We start from the raw sequence: 19,609 nt of genomic DNA, 5'->3' as shown, positions 1-19,609 counted from the left end.
CTATGCAGGGCCCAAATTGGACAAAAAATCAACCTCTAAATATTGGGTCTTCCTAGGAGAAAATTTGGTGCGTTGGATAAGTAAAAAACAGAATGTTGTAGCCCGGTCTAGTGCAGAAACTGAATACAAGTGATGGATCACATAGTGAGCGAGTTGATGTAGGTTAGGTCAGTCTCACATGAGTTGGATTTCAACCAGGATGAACCGATAAACATGTTTTGTGATAATCAGGATGTGATCTTTATTGTAAGTAACTCAGTTTTCCATGAGAAGACTAAACATATAGAAGTGGATTGCCACTTCATTCAAGATGCGGTGATGAAAGAGGAGGTAGTGATTCCGTTTGTTCGGTTTGGAGATCAGTTAGGAGATGTCTTCACCTAGGCCTTTGGCAAGCGAGAATTTATATCATTCTGCAACAAGTTGTGACTCCTGGATATATACGCTCCAGTTTGAGGGAGTGTTAGAAAATATATCAAGGGTATTTTGGTCATTTTACCGCTTTAGTGGTAAAAAAAATTTATGTAATCTTGTTCTGCATGTTAAATTATATCAGTGGTTAAATTTTATGTACATAGGATGTGTAGTTAGGGAGATAAAAGGAGATTAAGGTTTATTAAGTTTAGAGGGGCATTTTTGTAATTTGTAACTCAAAACACTTATGTAAGAAGTCTAGGAATTCGTGCAAAGTTCCCAACAAAACCTTTTAGGCTCTTCAGAAATTTCTTCTTCTCCTTTCTCCTTGTTCTCTCAATTTTTTCCTCTTCCTTCACCCAAATCCGGATTTTTACATATACCTTTTGCTTCGAGTCTCCATATAAAAAGCTTTTTTTAATATCAATTGAATCAAGGGGCAGCCCTTGTTTATTGCCTTTGGCAAGAGAGGGTGGATGGTGATGATCTGTGAGTGAGGGGCGGCGATTGGGGGCAGTTGAACAGTTTGGGGAGGTCTGTTTGTGGCGGCGATTTGAAGCAAGCAGGAACGAAAGGCAGCCCATCCCAAGTTTGTATTTGTGTTCTGTGGCAGGAAAACCATGCCCCAGCATGCCGCGGACTGAGTATGGAGGTGAAAGGCAAGATCACAAGTCGCCAATGAGCGCCCGAAGCTAAGGCCCGTCTTGTCTGAGAGGACCTTGTCAAGCAGAAAGATGAATGGTCCAGCCACCAAGATGGGTAAGGATACATACGAGCGCTTCGTCCTGGTTTGGGAGAGGATGCGAACTGCGTCTCCTGTCCGCTCATGCGCCCTTCGCATTGATGTGGTGGTTCTTACATGACGGAACTCAAACACGGGGGAGCTACCAGTCTCAGCCACCTGGCTTCGTCTACGTGACATACGGCTGACCACCGTTTGCCAGCCCGTGTCTTGGTCATCTTGGTCGACTTGAATGGTGGACTTCACGTGCAAACCGTGCTGCTGCTGCTTCTTCCAGAGAGTGTGATCGCTGTCAGCATCGGAGTTCAGCCCCACCAGAGGTGGGGAAAGGGAGGCGATGATGCGCTCAGGAGTGGGAGAGTGCCGGGCCCGATGATGGATGGTGGAGCACACATCACTCAAGAGGCACAGGTCGCACAAGGGGCACGAGTGGTGAGCCATAAAAACTAGTAATTTTCTATGCTTTCTGTACATGTGAAAACTTCAGATACATTTCCTAGGGACTTATAATCTGTTCTTTTATTCAGTATTCTGAGCATCCACTTGACTAGGTCAAAGTCACTAGTGGGCATTGCTGGTATAAATCAGATCTGAAAAGAGAAAAAGATCTGTCCGATTCACCATATTCATTTGAGTCAATCTTCTGTTGGCAGATATTTTCCAGCTTTTCTTGTTATTTTATGTGGTGCCAGATGTAGCAATGTCATTTTTAAAAGTAACACTAGCCAAAATTATCTTTCTAGTCAAAGGATTTTGTTGTGCATGGTTCAAATAGGCATATATCCACCACTCATATCAACAGTGCTAGCTTTCTTTGTTTGACTAAATCACATCAGTTCCTTCTAAAATTGGATTCTTTGTTAATTGCTAAAATGTCAGTGAACTCTTATGAGCAGTTTATACACTTCTATGATTCTCAGTTCTCCATATTGGGCTTCCACTCTTTTAGTATTCTGGCTATGAATAAAATCCTCCATAAGGAAATAAAATCATCTCCTGAAACGTATTCTCAACTTTGGCTTACAGTGACTAGCACATTCAATCTAGGATTATTTACTTTTACATGAGAGTAATTTCAACAGACATATGACTTACAGTGTAATTCTCCCATATTTGCGGAAGTCTTGCAAAAACGAAAATAGCATGCTGAGATGCCTGTAGAAAAGCTAAATGCATCAGAGAAGAATAAAAGATTCTGAAATAACATTTAGTCTAAAAACTGCAAGACACATAAGATGTTTCAGTTGCTGGCATATAAACATATATATAAGACTTTAAGTGTTTCTGGTATGTGACCTGTGTGGTTATCAAACACTTACATATAAAGCTTCAAAAAGAACAGGATCAATCTGACCAGCTAAAATGGTTGGTGCTATGCCACAGTATCTAACAAAATTTTCATTAAGGAATGCAGAAATATTTCTAACTCAAACATAAATCAGAGAAACAGTAATAGAACTTCCATCCAAAACTTTTAAGTGCAAAAGTATTTTTCAAGGCAAACCCAGTGATTAATACACCAAAAGAGTAGATAGGATACAGTAACGCTCTGATCCAAGATTTCATGCCAGCAGGTCGAGAATAGTAATAGATAATTGCAACCAATATTATACCTGCGACAAGCAAACAAATTGGACACTGGTAAGTAAAATGATAGAAGAAATGTTAATCCTACATGAGTTCTTCGAGCATTTTCTTTAGTGCCAATGATTGAATCCTCCCACATGGAAACCTAACTCAAACTCTGCAACTTGCACCAACAAGTCTCAAAACTCAAAGGTCCTTCAGTTGGCAGAGTGTGGCTACCATCCTGTTTTTAAAGAAAGCTATCCTTCTGCACTAGAAGACTGATATTATTCTCCAGAAAAGGGAACATTCTACTCATTTACCCAGACTTAAAAGTTCTAGAAAGTTACCTTGTATTAAAAGAAAAAACAACTCCCCATAAGCTGAAAAAGGGAGACCTTTGTGTAGACAATAAGCTAAAGCAATTGTATAGCCCACAACTTCTAGCTCAAAAGATGTCACGCTTAGGCCCCTAGCACTGTTATGCTTCAAAATCTTAAGTATCTGCAATACAAAAAAGAAGTGTCAAATGACACTCAATATGAAAGTAGCTGTAAGCAACACCATAACAAACTTTCTGATGCTTCAGAAAGCACCTTTCAGTTGGAAGATGCATGCAGTGAAAGGAACCTCACATTCCTTCATCCAATCCCAGTGACAGGCCCGTTGAGGTTAGCATAAAGTATATTTCATATACTCATATGGAGTCACCATCAATTATGCTTGATGGGCCCTAATGAAGTTGCAGGAGATCCAAAGCTATTTACTAGCATACACATGCAAAGAAAGGTAAAAAGAGAGACTACCAGATGAGACTCCTAAATTTGACATAAGGATTTAAAATTGAGATAGAAATTAAAGTAATCAATACATAGCCAATGTTCAACAAGATTGCAAAAGTTGTAGGAAAGAGCAATTCTGTGGAAACGAGAAGACCTTAGTGGATGTTGAGGTAAGAAAGAAACAACGACCAACTATTTGAAAATGTCACCGAGGTAAGGTTTTTCAGTTCACTAGAAGGATCTCAGTAGAAGGCATTGTTAGCTGGTGATGAAGAAAAGCATCGGATGCCTTATAAAAAAGAAACATGTTTTTGCTACATACTGTTGTTCTTTCATAAACTTCAAGATCATAATTGAGCCAATGATGAATAATTATGACAAGTGGATACTGGATATTGCATGCACAATGAAATTATCGAGATTCTGTTGCATTGGTTTTCACTAACTTCATAAAATGATCAACCATCAAAAAATCTTTGATCAAAGACAAGTTTCAAAGTACACAAAAGATGACAATGATAGAGATGATAGATCAGATTATTTTTGTGGATTGACTGAGTTAACTCACAAAACCTGCTCTGATACCATGTTGCATTCTAGAAAAAACAAATATTTCACCAACTTATTGTAATTTGAATACAACGAGCTTCTATTTATAATAGAGGAAACAAATAGGTGGAGAAACATGGTGTGCTACTATCTTCATATTCCAGGGCATTGGTGGAGAGAGGGAGCCACTCCCCGCCGTATATCCCCGATTTGGAAATCTGTTTATAAGCTACTTCCAACCTTCAAGACCGCGACCTCTTTCTACCCAGGAAATGGGAGGATTCTTTTATTCTGGGCCAATGAGTGGTGCGGTTCCTGCCCCCTCTGTGAGGAATACCCGGGGCTGCTCAAGATTGCTATGGACCTTTCATGCTCAGTAACAGAATCTTGGAGTCTTCTCTTCCGTCGGAGTTTCAATGATGATGAAGCCAGCCCTCTGCTGGCTTCTTTCCAATCTCAATAGTACCATCCTCCAGGAGCGAGTGTCAGATAAGCTGATTTGGAAGCCTAGCATCAATGGTACATTCGCAATCGCTTCAGCCTATTCCCACATCAAGGAAGCTATCCCCAATCAGCCAGAGCACAAGGCAAATCTTGCCTGGAGATTTTCAGTACCTAACAAAGTAAATTCTTTATTTGGACAGCTATCAAAGAGCAAATCCTCAAGGCAAACAATCTTCACAAGAGAGGTTTCACCGCCCCGGATGCTACCTGCCCCCTATGTGGCATTTGTGAGGAGTCAGTACAGCTTGTTCTTCTGTATTGTGGCTTTTCGTGGAGAGTTTGGATGCTAGTGTTCCAGAAAATCGGCATTCAGGTGGGCCTCCATCAGGATCTATTTGGCCCTTTTCAGATGGTGCTTGGGACTTGCCTTCCTAAAATTGGCAAGATTCTATTATTTGTTTGCCTTGCTCACATCCCTTGGTGTGTTTGGCTTGAGAGAAAAAATCAGAGATTCAATTCCAAGTTCAACAATTTGGATAGTACAGTCGACATCTCATCATTCTCGTGTCCTCAAGTAGATCAAGAATATTTTCTCTGAGATAAGACAATCTCATGCTTTGATTAGAATGCTTCAATACCCAGAAAATATTTCAGAGGTCCAAGGTCTGTTGTTTTGAATTCTATGCATATTTTATATTTGACTTCTTTTATACTATCTGATATCCACCCACATCAATATCTTCACCAGAGCTTGCACACAACTTTGTGTTAGCATCCACAGGATATCTACCGGTCGACATCTCATCATTCTCGTGTCCTCAAGTAGATCAAGAAAGTATTTTCTCTGAGATAAGACAATTTCATTCTTTGATTGGAAGACCTGAATACCCATAAAATATTTCAGATGTCCAAGGTCCATTGTTTTGAATTCTTTATCATATTTTCTCTTTGACTTCTTTTATACTATCTGTATCACTGTCAGTCAAGACAATATCATCCAAATAAATGGCCAATTATACGTTTCCCTTTAAGATATTCTTTACAAAGACGAAATGATCTACTGAGCACCTGTTGAATCCAAATAGCAACATCTCTTGGCAAAATTTGTCAAACCAAGCCCGAGGAGACTGTTTTAAACCATACAAAGATTTTCTCAATCTGCATACCGACTCCCCCTCAACCACAAATCCAAGTGGTCGATGCATATAAATCTCCTCCTCAATGTCACCATTTAAAAATATGTTTTTCACATCCAGTTGATATATTGACCCAGAAGAATTTGTAGTAAGTGACAACAAGATACATATCAAATTTAACTTCGCCACAGGGGAGAAATTTTTCTCATAATCAACTCCATAACACTGAGTGTACCCCTTTGCTACTAGACAGGCTTTTAGATGGGCCACGGAACCACCTGGATTGTGTTTAACAGTAAAGACTCATTGAATTGACAACAAGAAGGAGAAAAACGATGGTGAGAAACAAAATTTGACATATCATGAGACGTAGAGGACCTAGTAAATGTCCTAGGCTCCTTGCAGAAAGCAATGGGCCTAGTATTAAATGGTGAGCCAAATATAGGAGGAGAAGATGGACTTACCTTGGAAGGATCCGTAAACTCCACATGTGTGGTATCGGTCGATGTTTCAAGGGGTTGAAGAGAGATGTCTGCATCAATGGGCACAACAAGCTTCGGAGATGCAGGAACTGATGAAAGACCTGGACGAACAGCCATGGAGGAATAAAAGGATTTATCTTCAAAGAAGGCTACATCCTTGGAGACAAACAATTTTCGAAGAGAGGGGTTATAGCAAACATATCCTTTTTGGGTGCGAAAGTAACCCAAAAAGATACACTTAATAGCCCTCGAATCTAACTTACTTTTCTATGGGGATGTGACATGAACGAAAACAAGTGCAACCAAATACCTTCAAGGGAAAGGAAAATGGATCCTCATCCGGAAATAATAAGGAATATGGGAACTTATTACCAAGTACGGAAGATGGTGGCTTATTAATGAGAGAACAAGTTGTAAGAATCGCATGTGGCAAATAAAAATTGGGCACATTCATGGAGTAAAAAAGGCCACGAGCTACCTCAAGAAGATGTCGATTCTTTCTTTCAGCTACACCATTTTGTTGAGGGGTGTAAGCACATGAGGTATGATGGATAATGTCATTATCCTTGTTGAAGGATTGAAACTCTCCTAAAATATATTATTTGGCATTATCAAAGCGAATTACTTTTATCTTATTACTAAATTGAGTTGAAACTATAGCATAAAATGATTTAAAAATATAAATGATTTCAGATCTATCCTTGAATAAAAATAGCCATGTAACTCTAGTAAAATCATCCACAAAGATAATAAAGTACTTAACTTGAGAAGTATTCAAAATACTCAATGGTCCTCATATATCTGAATGGATCAAAGAAAAGAGAGCAACACCTTTAAGTTCAGCTAGAGGACAATAAGTAGTTCTTTGGTGTTTTCTCAACTGACACACCTCACAATTCAAACCAGACGGAGATTTCAAGGAAGGAAACAAGTGCTAAAGTGATGATGTTGATGGATGCCCTAATTTGTTGTAGCAAAATTGTGCCTCTATTTGACAAGTAGAAACTACAGTCATTGTAGGCAAATCTAAGTAATAAAGACGCCCTTTGTCATGGCCTCTACAAATCACCTGCTACGTTGTCATATCTTGAAAAACACAAAAAGAAGGGGAAAAAGTAATAGAACAATTAAACTTCTTAGTTAACTGGCTTACAGACAACAAACTTAACGGGAATTGAGGAACAAATAAAACGTCGAAAAGCTGAAGTGTGGGAGTAGCAAATAATAATCCCTTCCCAAGGACTTTGGATTGAGATTTATCTGTTATGGTAACAAATTTGTCTGGTAAGTATGGGGACACAAATGTAAAAGACTTTTATTACCTGTAAGATGCTCAGAGGCCCCTGAGTCAATAATCTAAGATTTTTTTTTTATGAAATGTGATTTTATTAAGAGAGCAAAAAGGAGCTAACTCTTGACAACAAGAGATTGCAAGGAGGCTCCTTGCTTGGCTAAAGCATCAGCCACAAAATTCGATGATCTCAGAATGAGAGACCAAAAACAATCAAAAAGATTGACAATATCCAAAATTTCAAAAAAGGCATCCCAATGGGGCCACGGAGGCAAAGAGGCATTCTCGCACCAACCGATCACCACCTTAGAGTCTCCCTCAATTAGGACCGGCCCGGAGCAATGATCACGAAAAACACGAAGCCCATTAAGAAGACTTTGAAGCTCAACCATCGTGGAGTCTGTAATACCGAGAGGCCCGGAGAAGGAGACGATCTGGTTCCCAAGAGAATCACAAATCACGCCAACAAAACCGGCTAAGCAAGGATTACCAAGAGAAGATCCGTCAAAATTCAACTTAAGGACTCCAGCAGGAGGCAAGGTCCATTCGCAGATGACGGGGGGCTTCGAAGAAATGTGGAGTTGGCTTAGGCTCCTCCAATTATTTCTGATGGATGATCCCAAGAAAGGAGAGAAGGCTTTTCGAGAGTGAAGCCAAGTAGCAATATTGCCTGAGATGGTTTCAATGACTTTTATCTTTAGTGCTGAATTTGGCATTGAATCTTCTTTGATTGCGCTCCAACCAGAGACCCCAGGGGATGAATGCAGATAAAGCAGAGATCATCAATTTTCCAAGACCAGGGATAGGAGTCTCGGCAAACATTCAGCAGGTGGCAGCCAAGTCCTCAGGGAAGCAGAGATGGAGCCCAATTTTTCTAAGTATCGACATCCAAATCCCCCAAGAGAAAGGGCACAAAAGAAGCAAGTGGCTAACAGTTTCTTCATTTGCATGGCAGAAAGGGCAAATGGGGTCCAAATCTGAGATGGCCACGAATTCTGAGGTTGTCAGGAGAGAGAATCTTGTTGCAATAGCTCTAAATGTTTTGAACGAATCATTCTCAATTACAGTCCTCCTTTCCGAGATACAAACCAGTAATCATCTCAAAGAAAAATTAAAGAATAACTTATTTTTTATGAGCAAAGATGCTCAAGATCGATCCCTTGTTTAAACATCAAAGCTCCACCGATAAGATTGATGGAAGAAATTGATTAACCAATAACATAACCTCAGGAACCTAAACCAATTGCTCTGATACCATGTTGAATTTAGGATCCCATGATGTTTAACGTGAAAGAACCAGATTAGGTGAATAAGAAACAAACGAGTGAGAGAGAGAGAGAGAGAGAAAGGAGAGAGGAGAGAAAGGAAGAAGAAGAAGGAGAGAAGGTGTGATCGGCTAAGAGAAAGAGGGAGTGAAAGAGGGAAGGAGGATTAGGGTTAAGTGACGTGCCTAATCTTCCCCCTTAACATCTATTTATAATATTGAACATGTCACAAATTACATCAATGCCCTTTACCTAAAGAAGTGAGGAAAGGGACAAGAATTGAATACATTTTAAATCATTGCCATTGTCCTTTCAACACAGTTAGAATAAAAAACACAACCAAAAGGAAACTACATATTTAAGGGAGTTATATTCCAAAGTCAACATACTTGTAAGACACTATTAAAGAAAATCAACTCAAAACAAGTTGTTCTTCAATATATTAAAAGAGGTGTCAGTCTGAAATCAAAATCTACTTTGAAATGATGAGATGAATTTTTAGCACACTATGTTGGATTGTCCACAATCATTAAGAAGACTTATTTTGGAAGTTCAAGAAGGTATAAGTTGGAACTTTGTGTCAAGTAACAAGGGCACTATATCTACCCTGGTCCAAAAAAAAAAAACTCAAAATATTTTTGTATTGTCCTGAAACTAAGCATAAATGTTTATATTGAAAGGTAAAACAAAAATTAAAGCTCATAATTTCACATGATGGCTTATCTCCTGAAAAACACAGTCATTGCCCCTATTTACACCCAAACTTTTGCAGAAGACAATAAAAACTTGCTTTTGGTAGGAAACGAGGTTCAAAGAAGGGTACAACTAGTAATTCTAACTATTATTTCAACAAATAGCAAATTTTGTCATTGCTATTCCATGATGAATTAAACAACAACAATAATTCTCATTTTTAAATATTAATGTTCTACTGACACAAAGAATCCATTGTAGCCCAATTTCAGCAATTCCTACTACCATCATGTGGGCATAGGCACATTAAACTGTCATATTTTTCCTTAGTTTTCATTTTCTCCAGATCTAAGGCCGCACAGGTTTAACACAAGGTAGGATAACTCTTTTCTGTTATTCAAAACTTTGTTTAATGAAAGAGAAATCTTCATCAAAATAAAATAAAGTTACACAAGCATTGGCGTATGGTCAGTGATTTCACCTGTAAGATTATATAACAAAGCAGCCGATTGTATACTACTATAGATATCATTATTAACTGTGGAATACAGCATTACATTTAAGGAAACATGGAAAAAATAGACTGCTTCATAGGTGCACAGGTACAAGCAGATCAACTACAGATTGAAATTCCAAAAATGCAAAAAAAAATAACTACAATAGCTCCAAAACAAAGTTCAATCAAGGATCACCTGTGGAACTTTTACAGTGGTGGAAGCAGCAATAATGCAATATCCAAGGAGCTTCGATATGAGCGGAAGCCAGCAATCCTTATGAGGGAATTTTGAGTCGCTGAGGGATCTCAGGACACAACTGAAATTCATTCCCAATATTTCCAGCTCCATCATGAGCAGATCAGTAGATTCTTCAACTCACTTTCCTCTTTTTTTCTGGTAAAGATGTTCGAGTATCAAATTTCTATGTACAAACTTAACTGCACCTCCGAGGAGTTATTGTTGAGAGAAGTTCCCTCTATTTCTTCTTAAACGAGAGAAGTATCTTCCCGATGGGCCTCGACCGAGCTCGAAGACTAGATCTCCATGGATTTTCTCAATCTTTCATCCTGATTTTCCATTGAAATTATTCCATAAGTTTTTTTATTTTGATAAAACTAGAAAAAGAAGCCCGTCTAAATGGATGAGCAATAAAAATTTGACAAACATGTTCCAGATATAAGGATAATAAACCTCCTTGGATTTAAAGAATGGTAGCTGGTTTATTTCAGCTGAGGTGCCTGTATGTTAAACTAAAACTGCAAAAGATTTATACAGATTTTAGTTATTGTGAGATTATTGCATTCTATTGGCTGTTGCTTAGATGTTGTGAGCTGAAACACAAATAAGTCAGACAGATAATAAGATAAAGAAGAAGAGGTTAGATTACAATTAATTTAGTACAAAGAGCTTATAAAGATTGAAACATTTTTTTCAGTGGAGAAACTTTAAAAAGTAAATCAGTGGAGAACTCTGCCGGTCCAGAGCAGCTCGACTATGAACAGAGAATTTTGTATCCTGGATGACATTTGACAATTGTGCATGAATTGCCTATTTCTGAAGCATAAAAGCTTGGAGTGGTTACAACAACCATTGTGTAAGCTTTCTGTATGGAACAGTCTTTTGAGTGCAGGTATAGAAACTCTTTTATGAAATTCTAGAGTCAAATCATTGCTGAAAATTATATTTGAAAAAACAACTCCAACTCTACCATAGCACCTTCTCTAAAAAAAGCAGAACTCTAAAGCAGGAATAGGACCAGGCAACTACTTTAGTCCTTGTTTACTACATTTGTTTTTTGTTTGCTTAATGATTTCTCTATTTTGTGAAGAATCAAATATTATGATTTATGCAAGTCAATTTTTTTGTCTTCTGACTCCCCTGCACTCTCCTTTTAAAAAAAAAAAATCGAAAATAGTGGTTTTCTCAATGATATGGTGATTCAAGGAGTCAAATCCCAAAGATAAGGATTTAAACATTTTTCAGTAGAGAGCCTTAAAAGATAGAATCAGTAGAAAACTCTGCTGATCTACAAAAGTTCAACTATGAGCAGAGAACTCTGCAACATGGATGAAAGCTTGGCATAATTCCAACAACCATTTGTTAAGCTCTATCTGTGGAATAGTCTTTTGAGTGCAGGCCTCAAATCATTGCCAAAAATGATATTTGAACAAACAGAACAGTGCTCCTATTCTCAGTTTCATCTGTCACTGATAAATTCTACGCAGGGATTGCATTATTGGGCCAAGTTTCTCAGACGCTGCAAGAAAAGTTTGTTATGCGAACGATCTCCTTCTTCAACACTATCTGTGGGCATGGCTGTGAACCGTCCATTAAAATTTGCTAAATTCAACTTTTCAATCAGAGGGCTGGGCTGTCCAGGAGGATGATTTTGTGTTTCATTTATAGTTCTTATGTCATACATGTGCACCATTCAAAGTAAATTAGTGGCCCATAAAACTAATATTTGAAGTGTTTCAAATCCAGTGCATTTTCGTCAGACCAAGCTTCAGCATATAAAAGATCAGTGTACATTAGACGCACTTCCCAACGTCCAACGACCATACTATTTCCCAAAATCCAAGAAAGACAAAGAGAAGAATAGGGCTGAGAGTTTAGACAAATGCAAGAAACCAATTTAATCAACTATTTGAATCCAATATGAAAATCGTCCAGAAAACTAAATAGATTGTACAAAACAACAGCGAGAGAGAGAATGGTGAAAAAAAGAAGGGTTTTTTTTGTGGCCAAGAAAAACATTAATAGAAGGCATAAGAAGAGAGCTTAGAGAACAGAAAATGTAGAGATAAAACTCGTCTTAATCCAACATCAAATGGTCCAGGAAACTAAATAGATCGTCCAAAACAGCAGGAGCTCTTTAAAGCAACAGAAAATATAGCGAAAGTTTTTTTTTTTTCTGGACACGAGATCTATCAATAGAAGACAGAAGAAAAGAAACGGTAGAAAGAAATCATCGGTTTGTCAAAGTACTCACCCGTTGTGCAGTCAGAAGGAGAAAGTTCGCTGGAAGGACGGAAGGGACCGAAAGCAGCAAGGAAGTCGTCAGTCACCGGGAGGAAACTGGCAGGAAAGATGGTCGAAAATCAGAGCAACGCGGAAAAGAGATTGGCTCTATAGAAAACTGGCAAAGCTTCTGACTGATCCAGGACGATGACAGGTGACCTTGGAAGACGGGCTATTGAAAAGAAGCGAGTGAGAGTTTCATTTTATCTCCGGAACTGAGACTTTTCCGTCGGGAGTTTCATTTCAGAACGAGTCAGACGTACGTAAGAAGATTTCAACCGATAATTTTCTTCTTAAATTTTCTGAATGGATAAAAAAGAGTGCAAATAACATTAGTGCCCCATTAGTGTAAGAAAAGTCTTCCTCTTTCTACATGTAATACTCTGTCGTTACGTCCCTTCCTTCCCTCTCCCTCGTCTCTCCTGTCCCATGGTTTGGCTTGTTGTTTCATTCTATTTGATTCATGATCCTGTATGACTTTTTTTTATGCATCCTCAGTTTCTCTTTTTTATCCTGGTACTACTTTTTGTTTGTTTCTTTGTTTCTTTTATTGTCTTCTCTATATTGAAGGGTGCCCCTTGTCACCTCTTCTTCCTCTGATAGTGAAGTGAAGTGATTGGTTCTGTAACTTGACTTTCTTGCGTAGGAAGAGAATCTGCAGTTAGGTGAGATGCTAGAGGGGCACCCGTGCCATTAGGTAATCTCTGGTTCACATCAGGATGGTGTTCAACATCCTCCACATGTCAAAATATATCATTCAAAACAAAAGTACCCCTTGTCTTGTGGAGTAAGAAAGAAAGACTCAGTGAAATTTCTCTTCACATTATCCTTTCTAGTTAGATAGCCAGTCACAAGCACAAGAACACCATTGAGTGATTCTTGGGCATCCACTATCTTTATTTCTGCCCTTGATTCATTTTAGTCAAGAGAGCAAATCTTCTCGTCAATAGCCTATTCAAAACTATAAAAGAAAGAATGAAAACATTATCAGTTTATCCATATGATATTTTCCAGCACTCAAAACACTAGGAATACTTTTTTTCTCTTTTGCCCTCATGATTCTCTATAATAACAATAACTCCAATTTCCTCATTTACTTTTGGTCCTGTTAGTGAGCGATAGAGAAAGTAAATTCAAATTCACTCTCACTTACCCAACATCGTTAGAGCATGCCCCCAAGGGAAGTGAAAATGAATGAACTATGTAATTCACTTTCATTTGTTTTAGTGTAAAACAAGTGAAAGTGAAATTTGAGGGTTCACCCAGTTCGTTCACTTTCATTCACTCACTCGACGCTCTCCGCATCCTCCTCTCTCTTGATATTCTCTGCATCTTGATATTCTCTACATCCCTTTCTCTCGAACGTTTTTTGCTTCTCAACCTTTGTCTCTCTCGTAGTTGCTCGGCCTCGTCCTCACCCTCTCTCTCGTCGTTGCTCCCCTCCCTCTCGACCTCTCGCCATCGCTTAGCCTCACCCTTGCCCTCAACCTCACCTCTGCTCCCCTCCCTCTAGCTCAACTTCTCGCCAATGCTCGGCCTCAGCCTCACCTCCCCTACTGTTGTGTTGCTTCCCTCTCCTCTCGCGGCCCGCTCTCACAAAATTGAACCATAAATAAATTTATTTTATTAATTTATATAACACAAAAATCTATCTTATTTTATTAATAAAATGCCCTATTTATTAGTTATTATATTTATTAATTTAATACTATTAAATTAATGCTCGGCCTCAACCTCACCCTCCTCTACTGCTGTGTTGCTTCCCTCTCCTCTCACGGCCCACTCTCACAAAATCGAACCATAAATAAATTTATTTTTTGTAATTATTTTATTAATTTATATAACACAAAAATCTATCTTATTTTATTAATAAAATGCCCTATTTATTTAGTTATTATATTTATTAATTTAATACTATTAAATTACTAATTTAATAGTAATAATTAAGATATCTTAAAAGTAAGAATTTGATAAGTATCTAAACATTATAAAAGTAAACATTTTGTTTATGTATGCTATATTTTATAGTTAATTAAATTAATAATTTTATTTTAACTTGTAATTATTGTATTAATTTAGACTAAAATAAAATCTAGCTTATTTTATTAACAGGAGATTTCTTTCTTAAGATGCCATGATTTATCAAAGTGACCCAAGACCATGTCAAAAAATGACTAGAAGCACCTATCGCTTTTTTCCAATAAAATGTGATTAACAATAAAATATGATATCGTTATTTTATCTTTATTTCTATTTTATTTCCTCTTGTTGCTAACACATGGACGTCACTTGGATCCACACGCCTAGATCTTCCAATGCCATTTGCAAGAGAGCCTCACCAAGGAAGATGTCTCTATTGCTTAACTAGTAATTCATCGGGCCTTATATGTTGCATTTTTGTATCATTATTGTTAGAGGTAGTTTCTTTTAGTATTTGTTCCTCTCCCCTTTGGCTTGCATTCTCTCTTTCCTTTGATGAAATCCCATTGCACCATTAAATATATATATATATATATATAGTAAGTATTGAACTGAACCACATCTTTGCATTGGTTAAGAGTGATATTCATACAATTTAGAATAGAAAGGATAAATGTTATCATGGAGATCTTATCTCCTAAACCTAAGGGAAAATAAGAGACCTTATGTCCTAAACCTAAGTAAAGATAATCCCTCATCATGCCCCTTCAAGATAGGTCATAGTTAGAGAGGTCAATGTTGTCTCTGAGCAACTGAAACTGTGATTGTGGCAATGGCTTTGTAAGGAGATCAACAAGTTGCCCCCGTGCAAAGATCTAGTGTGAATGATGGAAAGACCAGTGTCATCGTTAATCATAACATCATCAGAGCTAGTATATGGCGCATGAAGGGATAGGTTGCCCAAGTCTGTAGTGATTTGGTGAGATGTTTTACTATCAAGTAACCAAGCGGGATTGTTGGAGGTGATGTTAGCAGCATAATGAGTTTGTGACAGTCATGGTGTTGTCGAAGTATGGGGATGTGGAAATCTTGTGTTAGTAGGATGGATTGGTACGAGTTGAAATGATGGACATCGCTTAGCTGAATGTCCTTGGATGCCACAAATCTGACAAAACCCCATAGATGTCGAGGTTCGTTGTTGTAAGTTGGAGCACCTAAGTTGGTAGCCGTGGGTGGTTGGCTAGGGTTGTTAGGTGACGAACACCAATTGTTATTGGATTGTGGTGGGCACCTAGTGGTATTTGCTCGATTTTTTGGATTTGCAATGATTGCAAGGTGTTCATCAAGTGTATGAATGGTTGCTTCAAAAGATAGAAGTTTTTCATGAAGATCATCAAAAGTGATCAGCGTGTCTCGAGTTTGAATAACACAAAAAAGTTCTTTGTAGTTATCTCCCAATCCATCCCATAACTTTTATGTGAGGTCTTCCTCATCCATTGGTGCTCCGAGTATTTCAAGCTCATTTGCACGAGATTTAATATATTGAAGAAAATTAGTGATATTCGTAGTACCTTTGGTGGTTTTTAAGAAGATTATTGACTTGTTTGATGTGGCCAGGAGATAGTTTGGCGTGTGTATTTGTAAGAAAAGTCCATACTTCTCTAGAGGTGGTGCCGATGAGAGCATTGAGAATCATTTGATCTTGGCAGATCCAAATATTGTAGGATGGGTTTGGAGAGGGAGTTGCAGTGAGAGTCTTTTATGGAACGAGTTTAGAGTCATCAATGTACCGAAGGAGATCATACCCGATGAAGAGAGTTTCAAACTGAAGCTTCCATGAGAGGAAGTTTGTAGACGTGAGTTTGAGAGGAGATTGTGTAGAAATATTGATGGTAATGAGGTGATACTCGCTGGTGTTGAGTATTGTTGAGTGAACTGGAGCTTTTGAAGCATCTTTTGTAGTGGACAAAATGACCAGGCAGTCATTTTCTGCATTGGTGAAACTCGCACGTGTGCACTACTTAAGCCATATGTGCCTTGTTTGCACGTGTGTAGGCTTCCTTTCCTTTGATTCATCAAAAAATTTCTAATTAATCGAAGGTCAAAATGAAGGAGGAAGAAGGGGAGACTAAGACAGTGACTGTCGAAGGCTTGATTCCTGTGATGGTGGCTAGTGAACTTTCTCTACAGCAACAATGATGCTTCTGTGGAGACTGATCGATGGCTACAACATGTCAAAGGCTGGAGGGCATCGACTCGGGTTGCGCCAGCGACTAGCAAGGCGGTGAGGGATGCGTCGTCAACAGGAAATCTAAAGGACAATGACAGAAAGAAGAATGGCATTTGACAGAATTTGGACATTGAAAAAAAAGAAAAAGATAATAGGATGACAAAGTTGCATGCTCAGGAAGGAGGCGATGGTGATAGTGGTGTCGACTGGCAGCGGTGACATAGGTGTCGATTGTTAGTGGTGACATAGGTATCAACTAATGGACGACGATGTTGGAAGTTGATGTGGCAGTGGGTAATGGCATTATGAAGATTTTGTGATGGCAGAAATGGTGTGGAGTAGCGATGGAAGACACTCTCTGTTTTATTTGTTTTTATTCTCTGTCTACTTCTTCTAATGGGGAAAGGGAACCACGCTGTGGAAAATTGGGGAGAAAGCTGCTACTGCAGAGACATGGGCTACCGAACAAGAGGTTGTTGAAGGGCATGCGCATGGCTCACACGGAGTGCGGCTGGTGGTTCAGCTTGGATTGTTAGAGGGCATTGCAGAGATGGAGTGACATGTGGAGAAGATTTCAGACAAAACAAATTGGAAGACGACAGATGAAGAGGATTAATCGATATGCTCTGATACCACATTAGGTATTGAACTGAACCACATCTTTGCATTGATTTAGAGTGGTATTTATACAATTTCGAAAAGAAATGATACATGCTATCATGGAGATCTTATCTCCTAAACCTAAGGGAAGAATAGATTCCTATCAACCTGAGGGAATATTTTTCTCATTAACTTTGCTCTTGAGAGTTTCTCTTTGTTGTTTTATCGTAAAATACATGTGTAAATTTTGTCACTGAGTTGAGTTTGGTGAGAAGCTTGTTGATGCCAAGGAACATCTGGGCCCTCTGCCTACAATGTCATCAGTAGTTTAGGGGTGGGTTCACATCATTTGCTACAGTAACTTCTGGGAGGTTAAATGTGAGATAATGGAAATCCTCAAACTAGGACTTTCCATTTAAAAGTTTGACATAACTGCATTTTTTGTACGCCTAGTAATATTTCCTTTCAATGTTGTATTTGAATTTACAAAGTGGTCATCAATGTTGCCTTTCAAGCTGTTTTTTACCTTTCATTTCATCTTGGCCATCACTGTAATTTAATGGAGTTTGTGTGTAGATCATAGTGGTGGAACCCAAGACATCATTTCCAAATCGACAAGTTGTGAAGAATAACCTGCTCAAAGTTTTGAGAACATTAAAATTGTTCAAAGTCTATTAAATTAATTCCAGAAAAGAATATGACAATACTTGTAGGGAGTAGCTATGCAATTCAACCTGGATCAAATCATGGTCAGGTAATGGTTGATCCCATTTAAAGAATCACCATTGCATTTTCACCTTTTTTAGAGCTTGATGCTTTATCAAGTAATTTGTCCTTTCATATATTGGTTCTTTCCAATAGGCAATCAATACCCATGAAGCTCAAACTATGTCTAGGTAAACTGACAATCAAGAAAAGAAAATTACCTTTCTTGCTTACAACAAAGTGCTGAAATATCATATACACCACCATTAGTAAGAACCGTGTCTAGCAGCAAAGCAGCATTAGTTCTCCAATGAAAGAGATGGAGCAAACAAGTGATCAGTTAACCAAGAACGTTTGAGCAGGGATTGTAACAGTGAAGTTTTCATTGAATGCATTTTTCCTCCCTGCATTATATATTCATGTACTTAATCTTAGGTTGATTTGCATAGTTTCCAACCATTTACCATGGAATGTGGACTCATTGTTGAAGCTTTTTTGCCTTTGCATTTGCACACATGCACTGCTTGCATTTATTTTGTTTTGGTTTTCTAAAAATAACAATTTCGACTGAAAAATGACAATGTGTTGAATTTTGACTGATTTATTGTAATTGAGTACAATGAGCCTCTATTTATAATAAAGGAAACAAGTAGAATCCAATTACATTTAATCTACCATTATCCCAATTACACCAAAAGTTAAAAACTAAAAGATAAGTCCTAGAACAATTGAACAAATGAACATTAATAGAAGACTAACATAGCTAAAACATCTTTAACTTAGACTTTTATGTAAGACCTCCTCTTGTGAGACTCCTGTAAGACTCCACCATAATAATTCTAGCTATGTGAGACTTCTTGTTGTGAGAGTCATATGAGACTTTTTAATCCTTGCTCTTCAACACTCCTCCTCAAGGTGGAGTTTATAACTCCAACTTGCAATGACAAGGATTATTGGTCTTGAATTATTTTTGTTGAAAAATAATTCTTTATAGATGCAAAAACCTCATCTTTATGAAAAACACTTCATCTTTTGTGCTTCCCCTTTCTTGAATATTTTGGTCACATAAAAATTATTACAACATATGGAACAAAATACATCTCTCTTGTACTTCTTCTTCTACTTTTCCCCCTCAAACTGAGGATTAAAAAGGCATATAGACCTAGGTTGGAAAAACAAATATGGGAGAAAAAAATACTCCTAGGCATTCGACAAAACTCCATACTCTAGTAAAAAATGGTTATAGTCTTAAACACTCTCCGCTCAATTTTAAAGGTGAAAATACGGTCCAATTTTATGGCACAACAAAGAGACTACTCACTTTTTAAGGGGAACTCAAACACAAATAACTTATTGGGTGAAAAACAAAAGACTTAATTCAAGCTAGATACTGAGTGCACTCATATATTTTTTAAGTAGTGGGTCTAGGTATTGCTCTGAAGTGATAAAAACACAAGATGATAACTGATGAAATACTAGAGCAAATTTTTTTTATCTGAAATGAGGTGACTATGCAACACTCATACTTCCAAAGTAACCATTTTTTTAAACTAGGGAGATTAAAATGGCATAATTCAATACATTTGACCACATTTTTTCTGAGTTAACTATGCAGAAGATACACAACCATGTAACAAAAATGGGAAACTTGAAAATAACATCGAAGAAAAATATTGCATACCTTGAATAAGCACGTCATGGAGTAATTAAGTCTGACCAAAACTCTTTGATTAGAAGAGAAATTTAAGTAAAAAACTCGGATTTTAGGAAAAA

At 37.8% G+C, this 19,609-nt stretch overlaps 1 protein-coding gene across 1 annotated transcript in view; it reads right to left on the bottom strand.

Moving 5' to 3' along the window:
* LOC137941952 (mannose-P-dolichol utilization defect 1 protein homolog 2) overlaps positions 1-12,664 on the bottom strand; it is a 30,139-nt gene extending 17,475 nt beyond the window's left edge. The window contains exons 1-6 of the mRNA XM_068787585.1: positions 12,353-12,664; positions 10,057-10,427; positions 3,073-3,226; positions 2,697-2,769; positions 2,476-2,542; positions 2,252-2,311 (exon numbers count right to left, since the gene is read on the bottom strand). Coding sequence (XP_068643686.1) covers positions 2,252-2,311; positions 2,476-2,542; positions 2,697-2,769; positions 3,073-3,226; positions 10,057-10,212 — 510 coding nt within the window. The 5' untranslated portion in view covers positions 10,213-10,427; positions 12,353-12,664. The remainder of the gene's footprint in view (positions 1-2,251; positions 2,312-2,475; positions 2,543-2,696; positions 2,770-3,072; positions 3,227-10,056; positions 10,428-12,352) is intronic.
* Between the last annotated feature and the right edge of the window lie 6,945 nt (positions 12,665-19,609).

Source organism: Aristolochia californica, unplaced genomic scaffold (genome assembly GCF_029961685.1).
Source record: "Aristolochia californica isolate CCGP_79_NKW_82.1479 unplaced genomic scaffold, dmAriCali1.0.hap1 SCAF_10, whole genome shotgun sequence".
In the NCBI taxonomy this organism is placed as follows: domain Eukaryota; kingdom Viridiplantae; phylum Streptophyta; class Magnoliopsida; order Piperales; family Aristolochiaceae; genus Aristolochia; species Aristolochia californica.
The sequence above is the reverse complement of the archived record's forward strand: the minus strand, read 5'-3'. Positions and strand labels throughout refer to the sequence as shown.